Source organism: Nematolebias whitei, chromosome 21, assembly GCF_014905685.2.
Source record: "Nematolebias whitei isolate Nwh7 chromosome 21, NemWhi1, whole genome shotgun sequence".
Lineage (NCBI taxonomy): Eukaryota > Metazoa > Chordata > Actinopteri > Cyprinodontiformes > Rivulidae > Nematolebias > Nematolebias whitei.
In genome coordinates this window covers 14,760,885-14,780,729 of record NC_056518.1, presented here as the reverse complement: position 1 = coordinate 14,780,729, position 19,845 = coordinate 14,760,885, and the positions used below count along the sequence as shown (strand labels likewise).

The 19,845-nt window shown below is 39.8% G+C and overlaps 1 protein-coding gene across 3 annotated transcripts in view; it reads left to right on the top strand.

Annotated features, from left to right (window-relative positions):
- qkia (QKI, KH domain containing, RNA binding a) overlaps window positions 1-13,852 on the top strand; it is a 63,707-nt gene extending 49,855 nt beyond the window's left edge. Inside the window, exons 5-8 of one of the 3 annotated variants that reach the window (XM_037695062.1) lie at window positions 7,067-7,154; window positions 8,418-8,693; window positions 11,298-11,372; window positions 12,570-13,852. In XM_037695062.1, coding sequence (XP_037550990.1) covers window positions 7,067-7,154; window positions 8,418-8,693; window positions 11,298-11,372; window positions 12,570-12,586 — 456 coding nt within the window. In that variant the 3' untranslated portion in view covers window positions 12,587-13,852. Of the gene's footprint in view, window positions 1-7,066; window positions 7,155-8,393; window positions 8,835-11,297; window positions 11,373-12,569 lie in introns of all 3 variants that reach the window. The other 2 variants (XM_037695061.1, XM_037695060.1) reach the window with 2 other exon arrangements.
- The last annotated feature ends 5,993 nt before the right edge of the window (window positions 13,853-19,845 follow it).

Below are 19,845 nucleotides of genomic sequence, written 5' to 3'. Positions count from 1 at the left end.
CTCACAATCTCTACCATATCTTTTTTTATTCACCCCCCACCCCCAAACACACACATTTCTCATTCCACCACACTAGCAGACGCTGTATTGTTCTGTCACTGCGATCCTTTAATGCCATCCAATCGAGCACGGAATATCTTGAAGGGATTTGGCCAGCGATGATTTGGAAGGTTTAAATGCTGCCAGGGGATTTGCATCAGATTCAGAGATCCTGACTCAGAGCTGATCACTGAAGCCTTCTTTTAAAACACAGATTTGAGAATCTCCTGCGAGGTGCAAATTCAAACCTTTGTGATCATGTGCATGTGTGACAGCCAGGATCTATTTTTTAACACATTTTCTTGGGAGTTTTAATCTATTGTGGCTCTGTGCAACCTGACAAAATTAGGTTTTCAGTTCATTCATCAAGAGTAACCCTTCCCATATTTTGAGCCTTCAATAAGTCTTGTTAGTGGTCATTTCTGGAAGTTTATGCAACTCAGTTATTTTGATTATATTTATGGCTAGCTAGTTGCAAAACTCTTAAGACAGTACTGTTTCTCTTGTATTTTTATGTGTATATTACACACATTCAATGTCTTCTCTGTTAAGACTGATAATACACTTTTCCCACTTAGTGACAACCAGTCACAGAGGCTGGACATCATCAACAACTAAAGCATAGTGAAAGTAACAAAGCTGAAACAATAAATTAGTCCAAGTGGGAAAAATAGCTTCTACACTCAAGATACAATGAAGGAGGCAAGAAAGCCATCAGTCCACAGCTTGCTGATGGGACTGAGAATGGAGTTTGAAACGACTTGAACGGTGGCTAGCAAAATGAGGCAAAGTTCAAGTAGGTTTATAACCATTCTCATCACATGTGGTACATGAGGTGGAACAAAATTATGTACACAGGGTCCCAGTTACACCCAACAATAGCAAAAATATTAAGTGCTAAAAGAAACTGGATCTAACATATACACTAAGATATACGCTAAACACTAATAATGCAAAACGATACGCTGAACAACAGCATCCCGAAAATGAGTAGAAGAAAAGAAAAAATAGGCAATTTAAATCAAATATACAGCTGTTAAACAATCTTGATTAGAAAACCTTTTGATTATTATTATTTTCAAAGTTCATTTAGCTATAAGACACATATTTTACTTTTCATTCTTTCTTCGTTTCCCTGTTGGTGGCACTGAGATTGTGTATAAGTCTGTCAGCAGATATTGATGGGGCTAACACACAGCACCAAGGCTGCCCACTTCACTCTTCTCCGGCACAATAAAAGGCTGTTATCAGCCCCATAGATCTAGGATCTATTGCCAGTTCCAGGGCAAATGCTGTTTGTCACTCATCCATTCCCCATTGTTAATAACATAGAGAAGTTGTGTATAATAAACTATGGGCTGCCATTTAAATTAATGCTTCTCTGTAAAATATTGCCTTACATACATACAACTACCAGTTCTGTGCTAATCTGAAGAGACTAGTTTTTCGTCTTGACACCTTTGCTGTTATGAATTTACCAATGGTAGAGAAAGAGAGGTATTAGAATAACAGTTTGTTCCTCACTTTGTAATCTGCCCCTCTCCTGTACCTCAGTAAGCTGCATGACTGACAGTAATGGGGCGGAGTAGCCGTGATATGTTTGTAATAATCTGACTGGAGTCAGGTTCACGTCTATGCTAATGAACTAGTGTGCTGTTGGTTTTGCATGACTAATGGCACACACCACTAACAGAGCCGTCTGAAAGTAAGAAAGCAAGCAAAGGAAACGTAAATAGGCTTTACTAAAGTGCTGTGAAGGTATAAGACAGTGAGAGAGCAAAGTTGCAGGAGATTGCATTGTTAGTCGTTGGAGAAAAGGAAAATCCTGTAGGTGCCCGACTCCCTTGGCCAATATGTTCACAAAAGCTAAGGAGCATGGCTGAAAGAAGAAAATTGCTTTTGAAAATACAGTAATGATTTTGAAAGCGGGCATGCGGTACTTAGCTCAGCACAGATTTTAAATGTGCTACTTATAAGAGGGAACAAGAAAAAATGGCAGACGTGTGCTGTATAACATTTTTACTTCCTCTACAGTGCTTAAAACAGAAAATTGTGTGTTTTGGCAGCATGTATCAATTTGATTTCCTAATACTTGCTTGAGCAGTTGCTTGATTTATAATATAAGTCTTGTCTATGAAAACATCAAATTCAATTTTGTTGCACATGTTTTTATTTCTTTCAAAAAAATCATATTCCAAGTTTGCTTTAGCTGGCTTGAACTGATTAAATTTCTTGTCAGTAATTTACTTAATGCGGAGATGTTTTGAAGCTTGCAAGAAGTACTCTTTCCTATCTCTCCTCTAACCCTCCACTCTTGGAGAGTGTGGAATTGTTGATAAGTCATTTTGGCAGCTTGGCAAGAGTAATCATTTCCCTCCAGATGTTGAAGGTTGGGAAGGAACCAAAAGGGAGTGTAGAACAGGAAAGGAACAGGGAAAAAAATACATTTACACCACCACCAGTTCCACCCCTCTGTACATGAAGTCATCTATTCCTCCCTCCCCAAGGCTCCAAGTCTCACCTCCTCCACACCACTCTGCTGAATCTTTCCCTCCCTTCTTGCTCTCTGCTCTACCCATACAGCCTCACTGTATCCCAGGTGGTAGCCAGGGCAGGTTGTGTTTACTGCTGAGGTAATTGGAGTAGTTTGGAGAGTCTGACCCTGTCCCTGCTAAGGCCTAAGATATGTGTGTGTGTGTGTGCTTGTGTGTGTGAATACTCATGTGTGTGTATGCCTGTTTGTGATGACTGGCAGTGAGGGGGAGAAAGCAAGCCCTAGCCAGAGTCAGCCCACTAGGGAAGAGACAAATTGGCTTTCACTACGCTGTCTGTCTTTTCTTGTCTCATTTTCTCCAGCTATCCCTTTCTTATCTCTTCACATCTCTTGACAAACTCAAATATAATCTTTCATGTTTTTCCTAGTACTTGCTCTACAGCACTTTTTCCCTTTCCTGAACTCTTTTGTTCCACCTCCTTATGTTTCTGTCTTTGCTCATCATTTCTGACCTAAGCTGTTAGCCAGGTTCCACAGATGGCGACTTTTTCCAAAAATGAGCAAAAGCTCTTTCCCCCTGTTGTAGCCATAAACATGAGCAGATTCATTCCATCCATCCCAGGCTCCTACAGTATTTTTTTTTAATTGGCCTGGCTTGGTAAAGGTCTGAATAAGGGCTCATTCAACTGTTTCTTATTGTCATTCTAATGTACATGCATAACAAACTATTAAACATAAGCCCTCTTGTTTGTAGTAATTGATATTGGCTACAGTTTGTATTTATCTATGCTGTGGACAAGCTTGGGTCAGAAGAGTCACTAAGTGGTGAAGCGTGACAGTGATTTTTCATGCATCAAGTGATATCATTGCAGCGTGGTCAGGTAGGCAGTGGGACATGGCTCCTCTACTTTAGCTCATCACACTCTCATCTCCCTTCTCTTCCCTTCCTATTTTCTCGTTTTCCCTCATCCCTCTGTCTTGCTTGTCGCTGATAGCTTTTACCGCTCTGCTGATTTCACAAATAGGCCTCATTGATTGAATCAGATTCTTGTGGATAGAGCAGCTTTATTGAGTGACTTTTTCACTGATGGACAGCAGCATGAGGGTGTGTATGTTTGTCACAGACTTGCATGTGTGAATGTTTGGGATAAGACAAAACTTCCTTGTCTTATTTTTCTCTTTCTAATCCAGTAGGCATCTTTCTCTGGGGTATTCCAGCAGTTAGGTCATTACACACACACTGCATGGCTCACACTCACAATCTTCGTGACACTTCCCCCCTGAGTGGATGCTTTATTACAGGTTGTGTATGCTGACTGAGGAGTCTGTTAATTGTCACGACACTTTGAGCAAGGCAACATTAAACAGGTAACTGCTCTCTCCGGTACAATTCATCATTCATTTAAGCTGTGCATCTATCGTAGGAAGCTGTGTCAGTATACCTAGAGCAACATGATTAAAGCTTCTCTACAACACTGTCGGCAGGAGCATCTTTTGGCTTCTTCTGATCTCAAAGCTTCTGTTCATTTTAAATGTGCCGTCCTTGTTGCGCATCTCCGACCATGTTTCTAATGTCACTATCACTGGTTTGAAAGAAAACGATGTTAGAGAAAAATAATATGTTGCAGGACAATAGTTTTGTTTCATACATGATCATTAGCTTGTTTGTATATGAAACGGCAGTGATCTGTTGGGGATCGGTGGCTTTAGCCAACACTCTGTGTTAGTGAGAAAATCAAGCTTCATCCTCTGCCCTCCATTGAAGATACACACACACACCTCATTCTAGCTGCAGCGTCTGTGTTCTTCCCCTTTTGTTGCCCTCTATTTTGTGTCTTTCCACTCTTTAACGGGCAGCATGCCACCTCTGCAGAGTTGGATAGATTGTGGCACCCTCTTCCCTTGTGCCTATTTAACCCCCACCAACCGGCAGATCTATCATAATAGAGCCTACATAAACACACACGCAACTCTAAAGATTCATTCATTTGTCCTGATTTGCATTCTGCTACTGAGAAACTCCTGAAATCTGTCCATCCATTTTCTGTACTCGTATTGCCCTGTTCAGAGTCACGGAGTGCAGGAGGCTGTCACATCTGCCATCGAGCAGGGTGCACCCTGAACTGGTCACCAGTTCATCACAAGGCTCAAACTCTGAAAATCATCTTTGCTAATAAATTATTACCACTATGTAGACTACATTATGATGAACTTTAACCCTTAGTATAGACCAAAAACAGACGTCACATATATTTGGTTGTTGACACATGTTGTTGTGATATCCTGTGCACAGTCAACTGAGAAATTACTCATTTTTGTGAGTTATTGTTGGGCAGAAGGTTTGCTTGTTCAGGAATGCTTACAATGTAACTCCTTTCAGCATGTTTGAAATTGTTTATGAAGCTTTTTGTGTAGAGAAAATGGCAAAGATAAATGCTAGATGGATTTTAGTAAAAAAAAAAAAACTTATTGACCTTTGCAAGTAATAAACTTACAATTCAGATCTTGTATGGTTACCATATAATCTCAGCTGGCTTGGCCCACTTTCGAAGAATCGCTGACACAGTTTTTGGAGAGACGCATACAAAGAAGAAAATACTGTATATTATTAGTCTCATAATAATCATTAGTAAGTCATACCAGGCTGTTTATGTTTTCAATTCTTAAGGTGAACCAGATTAAAGTGAAAATGAAATGGTTGTTTATTGTACCGTGAGTCTCTGATAAACGTGTTTTTACCTTTTTCTGTCGTTCTTTATTTTAGCGTTGTAATGTGAAAATCTCTTGACAGGAGAAAAAAGAAAATAGCACATTGAATTTAGCAAATGGAAAGTTTATTTGTTGGCAGCTCTGCAATTTACTTAGCAGTGCACATACACAAAAAATGTACAGCTAGATACAGTGACTGCTCTGGTGACACTACCTTACATTTAAGGCTACATACTCCATTCGAAGCTAAACGGTCGACTTGCGGTCACATGGTTACGGGACTTGCGTTTACGTCCATACCTTTTACTGTCCATGAGACACACAGCCCAGAGCTCTTGGGAACCCCCTCTCTTGGGTTTCTTCCTGCCAGAGTGTCCACTCCGCCCCTGCACCTGCCGTTTGGCCACAAATTTGTCATGAAGAAAGCGCCACACTTTTCAGCAAACTGACTCCTCCATACACAATGAACGTTTGTGCAATCTCCGTCCGGTTTTGTCCATTTGACTAATTTAATGTGACTGAAGAGTCGTAAAGCTGAATGTCCGAGCGCATTTCCACATTGATGAACACGCCCACAAACCTCTAACCAATCACACAACACTTGGCACGTTGGCCCATGAGAAAATGTGTGTCCCGGGTCTTGTGTGGAGAAGAAACAGGTGAAGCTACTATGAGGACAAAATGCCGTGATTTTTTGTCACCTTCTGCGTCAATGAAAGCAGATTTCACTGTTTTGGATGGAGTATGCATGGCCCTTTAGTAAAGGGGGGGAAGCCACTGTCACTTTCTCTTTTGCTTCTCTGTGGTTGTGTTGAAGTGGAGTCTCAAGGGAGGGCTTAACTCTGAGCCCTCATTTTCCCCTTCTTTCCCCTTTATCCTTTATTTCCTTATTGTTCTTTGAATTGAGCTACAAACATTTGTTGAACTATGAATTTGTCTAAAAGCCTGGCTCTTCCCATTGACTCAGCGGAAAAATGGGATTTAGCTTTCTTGAATCTCATTGCTTTGTTCGCACATAGATGCATTGCGTATGTGGCTGAGCATTTGTGAGTGGTAATACTAAGCGAAGAAGCCTGAGTTTTAACACTGCAGCAAAAGGCATAAAATCAATAGTTCACTTAAGGTTGACCTTAGGTCAGCAAGACTTCACACACTCGTCTTTGCACTCCTCACTTTGGAAAATAATTCAAAACAACCCAGTTTATGGTGTACCACCTGGAAAATCACAGGGACTTTTTTGTTGTCATGGTTATTGAGTGTTCAGTAGCTCTGGGGGAAATGGAGTTTGGGGGCGGAAAGGGAAAACTGAGAGGAAAGAGTTTGGAATGGATGGGTGTAAGTAGGAGGTGGGGTGCTATCTTAATTGGTTTCTGTGAATAATTTCAGTCCCCTAATTTGACGATAATGACAGTGGCTGCTGCTTTTGTATTTATTTATCCAAACATTAATTGACAGGACTGACATTAGCCAGGGCGGTTATTGCGAATTTGATTGCGCACAAGGGAGCAAAGAAAATTACAGTAATTACCATTCTGATATGGATTATGAATATGCATTCTCACACTTAATGTCTCTGTCAGCATTTTAGCAACAAGGAGACACTCTGGAATGACAACAGCACTTTGGCCTGCTCCCATTTTTAAATTAAATCCAACTAGAGTAGTGAGCTGCATTGAAATGTTTTAATGTTTTATTTGTCCTTGCATTTTAACACCCGGGTAAGGTGAACTAACTGTATTATATATTGTTTTAGTTGGCCTTTAAATGTACCCGTTAGTCTGCATTGACGTAAAGTTAAAGCACAACATTTTTTTTTTTCCTCAGGCCGAGGGTGAAGACAATTTGAAGAAGATGCAGCTAATGGAGTTAGCTATACTCAATGGAACATACAGAGACAACAACATTAAAACATGTAAGTGAACTTCAAGCAAAATGTGTTTTGTATGTCCCTAATTTTCATAATCCTTCTGTGTTGTAACATACATCACTAATCGTTTCACTACATACACCAGCCTTTCACAATAACCCTGTTTACCCTCTAAATCTATTTTGCCCATTAAGATCTGATGTTTATTTACCCTCAAGTTAACTGCAACCACACTGGATCACTTACATTCATTTCAATTATATGCAGAACTGCATTTGTCCTGTTTCTTTCCTTTTTGCCATCCATCCATTCATCTGCCTGTTCATCCTTTCTGCTGCGCACCTTATACATCAGCTTTGCGTTGCTTGTTCTGAACTTTTCATCACGTTGCTGAGTTCAGCTGTCTAACTCTGCTCATCAGAAACTGGATCACATCAAACATTTAACTTACAAATACTTACTCACGTTTCAGCTCTGACATGCATGCTCTTTTTGATTCCTAATGTTTGTCATTTGGAAACGATTCAAAGTCGGGTAAAAACAAAAAAGTGTACTCAAATTTACAAAAATGTAAGTTTAAGTGGTCAGTTCCTGTGTTTATTTATTTTTATTTAACATCTGCTCACATAGCACTGATTAAAATTCATGTTCCCCCTTATTTGCTGTTACAATAGCACATAATTGTATATGACTGTGAAGAGGTGTATGGCACGGCTCATAGCACCTGCTAATGCATATTCGCCTAAAAATGTTCTTCACATCCAACATAAACTGACTGTTGACTGCATAAATGATCTGATTTAGAGAATGAACTTTATATCTAAAATCCAAAATAGTCCAAATTTCTTTTAGGCGCTGTTTTCAGATACAGTCAGCCAGTCCATTTCTGTTGGCATGTTTGTCATTTATCTTACTGTGCCTTTTCTGTTAGATAAATATATTGCTGCTATGGTGATCTGTATGCTTTATTTGCATTGGGACGACTGCTGTATTTTGTGCTCATATGTTCTGGTGTGCGGGTTTTTAATTTTGTTTGGCTATGTTGATTTTATTGATTTTGATTTGCAGCAAACTGTCGCTTTTGTGGTTCACCACCATGATCATTGCATGGACTAATTTTCCCCTTGTGCTCCTCTCCTCTCCTCTTCTGTTCACTCTACTTTTCCGTCTTTGTTTCTTTCTACACCCCACCCCCACTCTTCATCTGTGATTATGATCAATCACCCTACACTTTGTCTTTTTCTTTCTTTCTACACCTGTCCTTTGCTTTCTTGTTTATGGCAGCCGCCCTTGCGTTCTCTCTTGCAGCGGCGGCAGTAGCCGCACAGGGCCCCCGTCTCATAGCAGCTCCAGCAGGTCAGGTGTTGCCTCCTCAGGCACTCCGGCCTCCGACACCAGCTGGAACCCCCATCATGAACATCATTCGGCCTACTCAGATGGCTGCCATGCTGCCCAATGGCACCCCCACCCTGGTGCCTCCCACACCGGATGCTGGCCTAATCTACACCACCCCCTACGATTACCCTTACGCCTTGGCACCCACCTCGCTGCTGGAGTACCCCATCGAGCACAGTGGGGTTCTAGGTAAGAGAGCCTGGGGAAGCATGGCTGCAGCAGGTGCAGCGGCCAACTTTAGCCAACCTGGACAGGAGGGCAGCTTGTTTTACCCTGGAGCTGGGATGCTGGATGCAGCTTCCCTGAGCCACAGTCAGGACTTATTGAAAGGTAAATATGTTGTGACCACCTGAAGATCAAAACAGACAAACTCACAGGGTGGATGTGCTGGTGTCACTCTGTGATGGTGGGACCAGCAATGTGGCTCATATGGACTTCATTATATTAAAAAAATGCTAAATGGGGACATAAATTACCATGAGTTTTGGGCTGTTGAACTGTCTTTATACTCTTTACCAGAAGTTATTTCACTGTTTTAGTTACAGCACTCTTACCAAAAGAATGTGCTCAGGTTTACATTGCCTCTTCTGCAAGGTTTATAGAAGAATTTTCCTCTGTATAAACTGAGACACGCTGACAGAAACCCACTTTTCATACATGCAGCCTGCTCTCTAACCTTTTCATGCACTGGCCTGGAGGCATATTCAGTCTGGCGGCAGATCCCCTCGGATTTCTGCAGCTTTTGAAATCATTTCTCTGTGCTGTTCTCTGCAGGCAGGCCTTGATGCCTGTAGATAGTCCCTTTCTCACTCCCACTGGGGATGTTCATTAAATTCCTCCAATCTTTACATTTTTTTCCTCCATTTTCCTTCCTCTCCATTGTCTTAGCTTCACATCTGTAGAACTTGAGTCTTTGCGTTTATACCTGACATATCCCTTTAGTTTCTGTGCCAGTAAGGACAGGTAAATATGTGGCTCCGTAGTTTATTCTCAATGGTGCTTAAAGCTCAACACATCTGCTACCAAAGAATCATCTGTACGACTTTTGGCTATTCTAAACTGTGCAGGATGTGTTGTGTTGAGATTGCAGTTAATAAAAGTACAGCTGATTTTTTTAGTCACGAGACAAAGGGGTCTGGGTCGGTTGTTGAGTTTTATGTTTGACACATTAATGTTGGTCATAGTGTCATGCGGCAGCAGCAGACACAAATGTGATTTTAGCTGATCAGTGCATCTGAGAGGCCTCTGGGAGACGTGTAGAACAGACAGAGACAGCTGACTGGCTTTTCTTTCTTCAACTTGCAGGGTTACACCAGCTTAGTGCACTTTATTTACTCACACTATCGATTGGTGCCTTCAGCAACACAAGGCCCTGAGAATCATGCTAACGCTCTTAAATAGAGTTGGGGCCAGTCCGATCCAATATCGATATCCGCTTCCAATACTGACGTCATTCCTGTATTGAATATTTGATTGAGGCCATAAATCCATTTGTTGATTCAGATGTCATGGTCTTGTGTCGCTGCAGTTTATATTTTTAACTGATGACATAGTGAACGTTTAAGCTTACACCTAAAAAGAGTTAGCATATTTTAATTATAAAACATTAGTCCTACGTACAGTAAGTATCTTTGTTGGGCACATTTTGTGAGTTTTAAGAAACACAGGTGGAGCTTTGTACATGAATCTGCCACCAAAGAGGAGCATTCTGCCTGCTGGAGTCTGCTTGCTCAGCATGACGCTTTTGGAAATATTTGAATGTTGACAGAGGAAAAAACAATCTAGAGTATAACAACATAAACAGATTGGAAAACGTTAGTATCCGCAGATATTTGAATTCAGATATTGGGATTGGATCGGAGCAAAAACAAGCAGGTCGATGTATGTCTACTCACTCTGTCTCTTTCTTACTGTCTCACCTTAAATTGGGCTCAGCTGCATGTTCTACTGCGTCCAAACATCTCATCAGAAATATCAGACCTGTCTGCTACTTCAGAACAGTGTAGTTACTTAGTTGAAACTCAAACATTTCTCTTAAAAATACAAGAAATTTCTTCTTGGATTTATTTTGCCCAGTTTTCTCTCTTGAGAGCTGAGCGCATCGTAGTTTCGTAATACTTGAACATACTGTGATGCACAAACTGTGTGTTTGTGTCATGTATATGAGGCCGTGACAACCGGTGCAGTAAAAACAAATCAGTTACGACAAAAATAGTTGGAAAATGACAGCCTTTGCCATCAGCTAGCAGATTGACCTGGAGAGAAATGGTGAGAGCAGCAAAGAGAAAATGAAGGAGAGAGCGAGAGGCAGGTGCTGTCCGCCACCATTCAATTACCATCAGAGCTGTATTGGATTTCCCCACCTTTCAAAATAAAGAGACAAATTTCTCTCAGCTCTGCTTTGGATCCCACAAGAAGAATCATTATTTTTCTAGACAAACCAAGAGCCCATAACCTTTAGCTAGTTCCCCCTTTTTCCAAAAAGTTCCCATATAACTCTGAACACTGTGGATTTTTAGTACTTAAGTTATGCATTTTTAAAAACAAAGCAAATCTCCAAATAGATGTATTATTTTTTCCTACAAAGATTTTGTACGTGTAAAAAAAAAAAAAAGATCTGTGTATTGTGTATCTGTAATATAATCCGTATTAGGTTTTGTGTATTGTATAATCTTAAGCATTATAAATCATAAATGTTGAAATGTGAATGTTATTACTGGAAAAAAAAAAATGACTGTTTCTCCTTTTCTCAAAGTGAACGGTTTCTAACCTTGTGGACCTGTTACAATCTAGGTGCAATGGCTACTAAAGTGAGACGGCATGACACGCGGGTCCATCCTTACCAAAGGATTGTGACCGCTGACAGAGGTCAGTTTAGTCTCTTAGCTACATTTTGCTATCGAGTGCATTTCTATGATTTTGATGCCTATTATGCCTCACTGCCTTAGTCGGGGATTTGTACATTGTATGTATTGTATTTTGTTTTGTTTTCCTTTCCCTCTGAAACCTTTCCTATACATCCACACACCAGCTAAATGGTTGGGTGGTATGCACATTTTGTTTACATTTAGTACTTAAAATTTACAGTTTGTGTAGACTGTGTATATTTTAAAGCTCAGGCAAAAGTGATCTTAAGAGATTTCAGTTCATGCAGCTGTGAAGCCAGGACAGGTGAATACTTTACAGGCAGTATTTAAGGTGTAGAGTGACATTCCTCTGAGGTGAAATTAGAACCTAAATGGAGCAAGCTTGTTCCCATACATGATTTATCTCCACTCGTAAGGAGCAGAAACAAAGGAAGAGCTGTCAGTGAAGGCAGAAGACAAGTAGCTGTTCAGCTATACAACATTTCTCTGTGGAGTTCATATTTGGGAATTTTATTTTTCTATAGTAAGTAGACATAAGCTGAGGTAGCTCGCGTTCTCTGCAGCATTTTTGCAATTACATTTACAAAAAAGCTAAGTACATTTTTTGATATTTCAGTTGTACTTGAGGTACTGTCATTTTATATTTGAACGTTTTATATCAAATGTATTTATGGCTTTGTGTATATTTATATTCTATAAAAAGTATACTGTTAAATAAAGAGAGAGAATCAGAAAGCATTGATTCTTCTATTTATTGAACACTAGACACAGTTGTCACGTGACAGTAGCTATTTTTATTACCTTACTACTAATCACACTGTAACTTGCACTCCCACGTGAGAAACACTAAAACTTTACTTTTTGTTGTTTAACTTTTTTGTTCACGTCTCTTTGCTTCTGTTTATTATGTTTTGCTTTGTTTGCTTTGTTGTGTTGTTTTAGGGGGGCAGTGTGTGCTTTAAAGAAACCGCAAAGCTAATTGATTAGGGTGTGGCTTAGTATTAGGATCATGACGTGACAACGTCATGATTTTAATGAGATTAGATGGGTTCACGGCATAGCAGCAGGGGGATTAGGAGCAGATTTTGCATTCATTTTATTGTTAAAATGATGTCATTCCAGTCTCTTCTTGCTGACACTAATATCCTTTCTATCTTTTTTTTTTCTGTTTGTTTTGTTTTTGTTTCTAACCACCTAGCCGCCACCGGCAACTAACACATGACCTTCTGACCTCTGAACTCTTCACCCAATGATGAGCCGCCCCAAGCCTGCCTGCTGATCAGTTAACTGGTAATTGCCTTTTGCTAGCCTCTTGGACGCAAGTGACAGAGAGAGGCGCCTGCCTGTACAGTTACCCTAACACGTTCTGACAAAAAGATAGAAACCAACGCAGACTCTTCACTGAAACACACGAAACAAAAAAAAAAAGTTGTGTATTATTCATTTTCCCTCTGTTCATTAGTTAAGTTCCCATTCTCTCTCTTTCTTTTTCTCCATGAATCACGCTCTGGGTGGATGTGTTTGTGGTATTACTCATGAATCTGCACTGAATTATATAGCAATAAAGACCCCCACCCCACCCACCCGTCCTCCCTTAACTACTCTGATTCGGTGATCTCACTTGCTTTGGTCAAAGTTCAACATCTGCAGTAAAACCATTTGGTTTCAGAGTGATAACGTAATCGTCCTCAAACAGCCCCCCCCCGACCCCACCCTGCTCGAAGCATATTTTGTAGGAGCACCTACGTGCTCCCACGCTCTTCAGACATCCACCCACGGCGAGAGAAAAAGAAATGGAAGGAGCGAGAACGTCCACTTACATTAACTTGTTTAATTTCTGTCATTTTTCACATGTATTTCAGTTGAGCTCCATGTTGTAATTATGAGCTGACACATTCTGGGTGTGCCCCTCTAAACAGCTTTCTGCGTGTTTTTTTATTTTATTTTTTTTAAGCATGGCTGAAATGGTTGCTGAAGGAGCTTTTTATGATTTATGTGTTGTTGTTTTTCTTCTGTCTTGATTTTATGTTTAATTTTCTTTTGAGTCATTTTCTCCACTTTCTTTGTTTTTTTTTGGTTCAGATTTGACTAACTAGCTTAAGGAGCTAAAACCGTGCAGGTGGTTACCTCTAAACGTCAGAACACAGTTTAGTGTTTGAGGCAGGCTGCAGAAACTAAGACAGCAAGATGGGACGGTCACTATTTGGGTCGATGGGTCTCTGTGTGCGTGTGTGTTCCAGTTAATACTAAAATGAAAGAAGGGTGTGTGTGTTGAGGCTCCGGGGGCACAGCAGCAGTGCTTATTAGCTACTGGCCAATGCTACGCCCTCATCCACACTACATCCACTATCCAGTGCCTGATGTATTTAGATCGGGGGTTCCCAACCCTGGTCCTTGAGGAACACCATCTTGTATGTTTTAGTTGTTTCCTGCTTCAACACACCTGATTCTAATTAATGGGTGGTTAACAAGCTTGAAGTAATTAAATCACCGAATCAGGTGTGTTGAAGTAGGGAAACAACTAAAACGTGCAGGATGGTGTTCCTCAAGGACCAGTGTTGGGTACCACTGATTTAGATCAAATATCTCAATGAGTTAGCTGAGCTGTGATCACAAAGACAAAAAATAAGTATTGTGTGCATATTTAGCCAAAGGGTTTTCCAGTGAATTATATATCTGCAATTATGCATCTGTGTCGCAGAGGGCTCTCTTTGTGATTCTAGAGTTTGGAAGGGTGTGAACTTTTTGTGCCTGCCTTCAGCTGATACAGACAGCCAGTCAGATAGATTTTTGACCCCTTATTGTTTTTTTGTTTTTAATGAGGTGAACACAGGCAATTAACACTAAATTTTCACGCTACTCAAAATAGCTAACAATGCGTTGCTTTGTGGGGGGGGGGTGGTAAACTTCTGCACATTAAGAATATTCTATACTGAGTTGTTTCATCAGCCACATTTTTGTTTCCTTGTTATGTTTCCATTTAAAATTGGCCAATTTTGATCAAATAGGTTTTTTTTTGACTAGTGCATGATATTTTTGTGTAAGTTGAGGCATAATCAGAGCCCTCCTGCGTAGTAGACTTTTTTGTTTTATAACTTTTTGTTCTTACTAATGAAACTTCACACATACCAAACCATCCAAAAGTGCATCCACAATGTGTCACACCTCCCTCTGATTGTAGTCAAACTTCTGAGCCCACAATCCTTTGTTCAAACTCAAGAAAAAAATAGGATGTGAAAGCCATGCCTGCCTGTTCAAATTGCTTTATACATACGTCTTATATATATATATAAATATATATAAATATATAAAAATGTAGATATCTGTCATTGCATATAAAATACAGAACAAAAAATAGATAATTTTACAGGGTGCTGGAGATGAAAAAAAAATCTAAAATCTATTTTTGGCAATTTTAGCTTTTGATACTTTACTTGCAGTTATAAAATCAAAAAAGTAAACAAAAAAAAAAAAAGTTTCAGACAGTATGGGAGAAAGCAGAAAGCTGAGTGGGTGAGAAGTGCTGTTACCTTGAATATAATTGGAAAGGAAGACCAAAACAGTTTTAACCCTCGGAAAGCTGGCGAGAGCAGAGCGACACAGACGCCTAAAAGGATCAAATCAAAGTGCCTTATCAACAGTGGTTTCTGTCTTCTAGTGTTCCAGTTGTGTTCAAAAATATCCAGCACCCACTAAGATGGCGCAGAGAGGAATGGCTAGTGTTACACGCTCTGAATAGTTGAGCAGGGGCGTCGTGGCGTCACCCAAGTTATTCTATGCAACAAGAATAGCAGTCATTTTGACCAGCTAAAATATGTGCCATGGTTTTGTCTTCCTGAAATGATTTTATTTTATTTTTTCTCTCTTTGACTTGATGACCCTTTACTCTGCCGTACGAGCAGATTGTTGTCTTTTTATCTAGATTTTACTGATTATATGAAATATTGTTTGGATTTTTGGTGACTGTATCTAACTTCGTTTGAACTGCCATTTGCAACCAAGTATTCTGCCGCAACATGTTTTGATTATGAGCTGAGAAAAATGCATACAATTTTTGGGAAAATGGATAGAAGGGAAAGGGGGGGTCGTCCTGTTTGTTTCAACAACTGAAGATTGAAAACATCCAGCCCATTTGACAAGAATCTATCAATACAGTAATGAGATTGCTAATGAACAAATGAAGCGCTGGATAATGAAAGTGCAGATAAATGATTTCTAGTTATTGAAACAAATGACAGGTTTGTTGCCCGCAGGTGAAATTACATTAAACTGACAAATATTTAGATTCAATACAACCCCTGGCAGTTTTCTGTTTTATTCATATTCTCATCTTGCTGTTACACCAAAAGGTCAATGAGTTTTGGTTTCTTTTTCAGTGTTATTTTTAATGGGTTTTTTTTTTGAAATTGTAATGCAATATTAAAATGGAGCGAGAGATGGCAATTCAGCGTTTGACAGTATTAAGAAAATTCCCTCTGCAATGTTACAAACTTGCTGTGTGATTGTGAAAGGCTGGATAAGTCCATCAGGTGAAAGGTCGACTCTATACCTACCGTATTCTCTCTGGCCTGCCTTCTACATGTATGATAATGTAATTAACAGCCATTGTTACAGGTTTATAATGTATTTTTCTAATCTCATTTTATATGTGTATTAATCATGTTTCTAAATTTCTTTTATTATTATTTTTTAATGAAACCTACTGCAACTCCCCCCTCTGAACACCCCCCTCCCCCCAAAAAACAACTTCTACATCTTGAACTGTCTCTCATGGGGAGTGTTGCCTTTTCCCTGTTATATTTTGTTTTCTTGCCAATTCCCAGCTTGTTTAACTCATTAGCTACTTTATTAGTTTTCTTGTCACAAGTATTTTTACATGCTTGCATTTAGTTTTCATGGTGTATGCTGTTATTTTTCTTATTAACCTCTTGGCATTTATTTTAATAAAACATTCTTAGTAAGAATTTTACTAACTTGCTGATATTTTGTCTTGTGTTTTTAACCAGTTTCATGAATGTATTACCTTGATCTGGTTCACGGACTAACACGATTAAAACCAAAGTATGGCCCACGACTTCCACTGACTGACGAGAGCACACGTCTGAGTCGGCGTCACACACGAGCACACGCTCAACCTCACGGGAAAAGTGCACGAGTTGGGCGCTCGCTCACTTTGGCTCACACCCTTTCTGCCGACACTCTCCTGCCGTTAGCTGTCTTGTCTTTTTTGTGTCGCTGAACCTCGTAAAAGTGGTGGCGGTAGGGGCATGGGGCATGTAAGCTGCACTTTGCTTGAGGTCACTGGTTACAATTCAGTGGTTCCCAACCCTAGTCCCTGAGGAACACCACCCTGCTTGTTTTATTTGTTCCTCTGCTCCAACACAACTGATTACAGGCTTCTTCTGAACTTAAGGAAGTAATTAAATCACTGAATCAGGTGTGCTGGAGTAGGGAAACAACTAAAACATGCAGGATGGTGTTCCTCAAGGACCCGAGTTAGGAACCACTGGGTTACATTTCTGAGTCAGTGGTTCTTTCTTGAAAAAAATAAAAAAATGGTCAAAAGTGAGATTAAAAAGAAAAAACACCTAATCCCTTAAAAGAAAACATCCTTTTTACCACTAAAAGGCTTTCGCTTGCTATTAGCTAGTGTAGCGCTAATCTCAATCTGTGCAAAAATACTTCACTTTAGTCATCTCAGAAGGTTTCATTTGACTGTGAATTGTACAGTAGAACATCTCATTGGCACTCGTCATAAAAAAGGGAGTTATTTACAGTTTGACACTCGGGGCGAATTTATAGACAGCGTTTGAAAGCTGTCCTTTTTTATTGCGTCTGTATGTTGTTATGTCGTGATGGCAGCGTTACATTTGTCTCCAGCTGTTGTCCGTTTGGCGAGCACGTCTTCCCTCTCAGTTTATTAACGTCACGACTAACACTGGACCGTTTGGGAGAATAAAACACGCCAGTGCACCGTGTCAACATGAAGTGCTTTGGGGATCAAACAACCTTGGCGTTTTTTCTGGATAAAATGCTTTTACAGCTTTCAGCTAGCCTCTACTTATTGTTTTTATTGAGTTTTTTTTATTCTATATTTTCCTCTGAAACGCTGCCAGTGCTGCCTCATCCAGGGTTTCATTCAGCTCCTCTCTCCCCACTAATTGACACTGACACGCAACAAAAAGATTAACTTTATTAATCTCAATCATTACTTTAACTCACTGAGTGGTGCTTTTAGATTTATTTATTTCTGTTGTTTCCACCGTTATTTTTGTATTTTTAAGCAAAAACCCACTTTGCCTAAAGTGTTGCAAGCCTGTTCATGTCTCACCAAGCACAAAACATCAAACCTAACATCTTTCTTCTCCCTGAAATTAACTGCTCAGTTTGCGTTTTTGATCTGAAGACGGATGTTTTTTTGTTTCAACACCTGCGTTTGCACAGGCAGAAACTGGATACCAGAAAGCAAAACGTTTTTTTACTCTATCGAGATTTTTTTGTTGTCGTTTGTTTTTAAATGTCGATTTAGCTGAGGCTGTTTGGCTCGACTTCTCTAAACCTCGACGAGAAAATTCACCGTAAATCTGAAGACGTGGTGAATCTTGTACAAGTTTTTAGAAGTCGTTTTTTGAAGCACAATAAACCACAAAACCTGCCTGAAGCGTCACAGCTGCCTTTTTTTCCAAAGTGCCTCTTTTCTATGTGGTTGACAAATAACTTTTTTTTTTTTTTGTACTTTTAATATCGTTAAAAAGAACTTGAAGCCATTTTTTTGTTCGTTTCGGGGTTATGTACGTGTTTTAAACTGGAATGAGTTTGTCTAAAAAGTTTGTCACCACCACGTTTTTAAATTTTTTGGATCCACCGGGAACTTTGTTTCCTTTCTTTTAATGACTGGACCACCGTATGCAGCTGTTTGCTTCTCCAACCTGTCGCAGGGCATTCAGTGTGTTCATCTACTAACTGGCTTCTCACTTGTTAACTTTTATTTTCCTTCTTATTAACAAAACATTCCTCCACTGAGTTGGACTGCATTAATCATATTTGTCTCAGCGATGCAGCACGCAAGTGGTTTAATGGTCAAAGTTGTTAAAAACAAAATGAATTCCCCCCAAATAGATTATTTGTCTCTTTTTGACTGATATGCAGTTCAAACTACCGGTAGGTAGTTTTCCAAACGTACACTGTGGGTTCCTCATTCATAAAGGTGGTGCACTACTATCTGTAAGATTTTTCTTTTGTGAAGTTATATTCAATGTGTTTTTGTTTGTATAGGTTAGAGCTCTGAACGGGTTGTCCATGTAATGCCAGTTTTTGTTGCTCACGCCCAAAAAAAAAAAAAAAAGTAACAAAAAAGAAAGAAATTGTCAAGTGTGCAATAAAGAACCATATTTTCAAGCTTCCCTCTGACTGCTCTACCTGGACTGGTGATTGTTTTCTTTATCGGGACATCATTTCTTTGGATTTGCGATGACTTTGAAGGTAAGTGCCTCTGCAAAAAATGAAACAAGTTGTTCCGGTCCTTTAAAGTGAGCTCCAACATGAAAAGCTGACCTTATACAATGACATTTAATCGAGATTTCTTGCCCTGAAATGGACTTTTGAGAACAACTGATGCCTAAACTCCACAGTCTGGTTTACTACCTCATTTTTAACGATTACACCGAATTATGTGGCGTCAGGTCCAAACAGCAGCCAGCTCTGCTTTAAGAACAAGACCAGATGAGACTAGAGGTCTGACACTTAAAGCTGCAAGCCGAACTGAATGAACCACATGCTGTTTAAACCCTATATGTGTGCCGATGTGTGCACATGGTCATAAATCAGTCGTTAGATATAATACCGTATTTTTCAGACTATAAGGCACATTTAAAATGCTTTCATTTTCTCAAAAATCAACAGTGAGCTTTATAATCCGGTGCGCCACATTTATTTAGTCTGGTTGTGCTTACTGACCTCGAACTGATTTTACGTGGTACACTGTGCTCAATCTCTGTCACATTGTTTTAGTTTCCCTTAATGTGCCTTATAGTCTGAAAAATACAATATGTGATGGATTTGTGGAGCCTGGACAGCTCCTTGGGATGACCCAACTCAAGTCCTGAACCAGGAGGTGCTCAAATCAACACACTGCTTCATTTTTACCCACAAAACAGATTTACCGTAATAACTCAGTCACAGTTGGATTATAATTTCAATTCAGTTTATTTATATAGCGCCAAATCGCAACAAAGTTGTCTCAGGGCACTTTACAGGAACATTCACATAAAAGCCAATTAGTAAAGTTCTCTAAGGAATCCAGCAGACACGTTGAATCTTGGCTTCGTCACTGTCTCCCATCCTGAGCAAGCACAGTGGCAACAGTGGAAAGAAAAATTCCCTTTTAAAAAGAGGAAACCTCCAGCAGAACCAGGCTCTGGACAAGCGGCCATCTGCTTTGACCGACTGGTTTGAGAGGAACAGGAAGGAGAGAC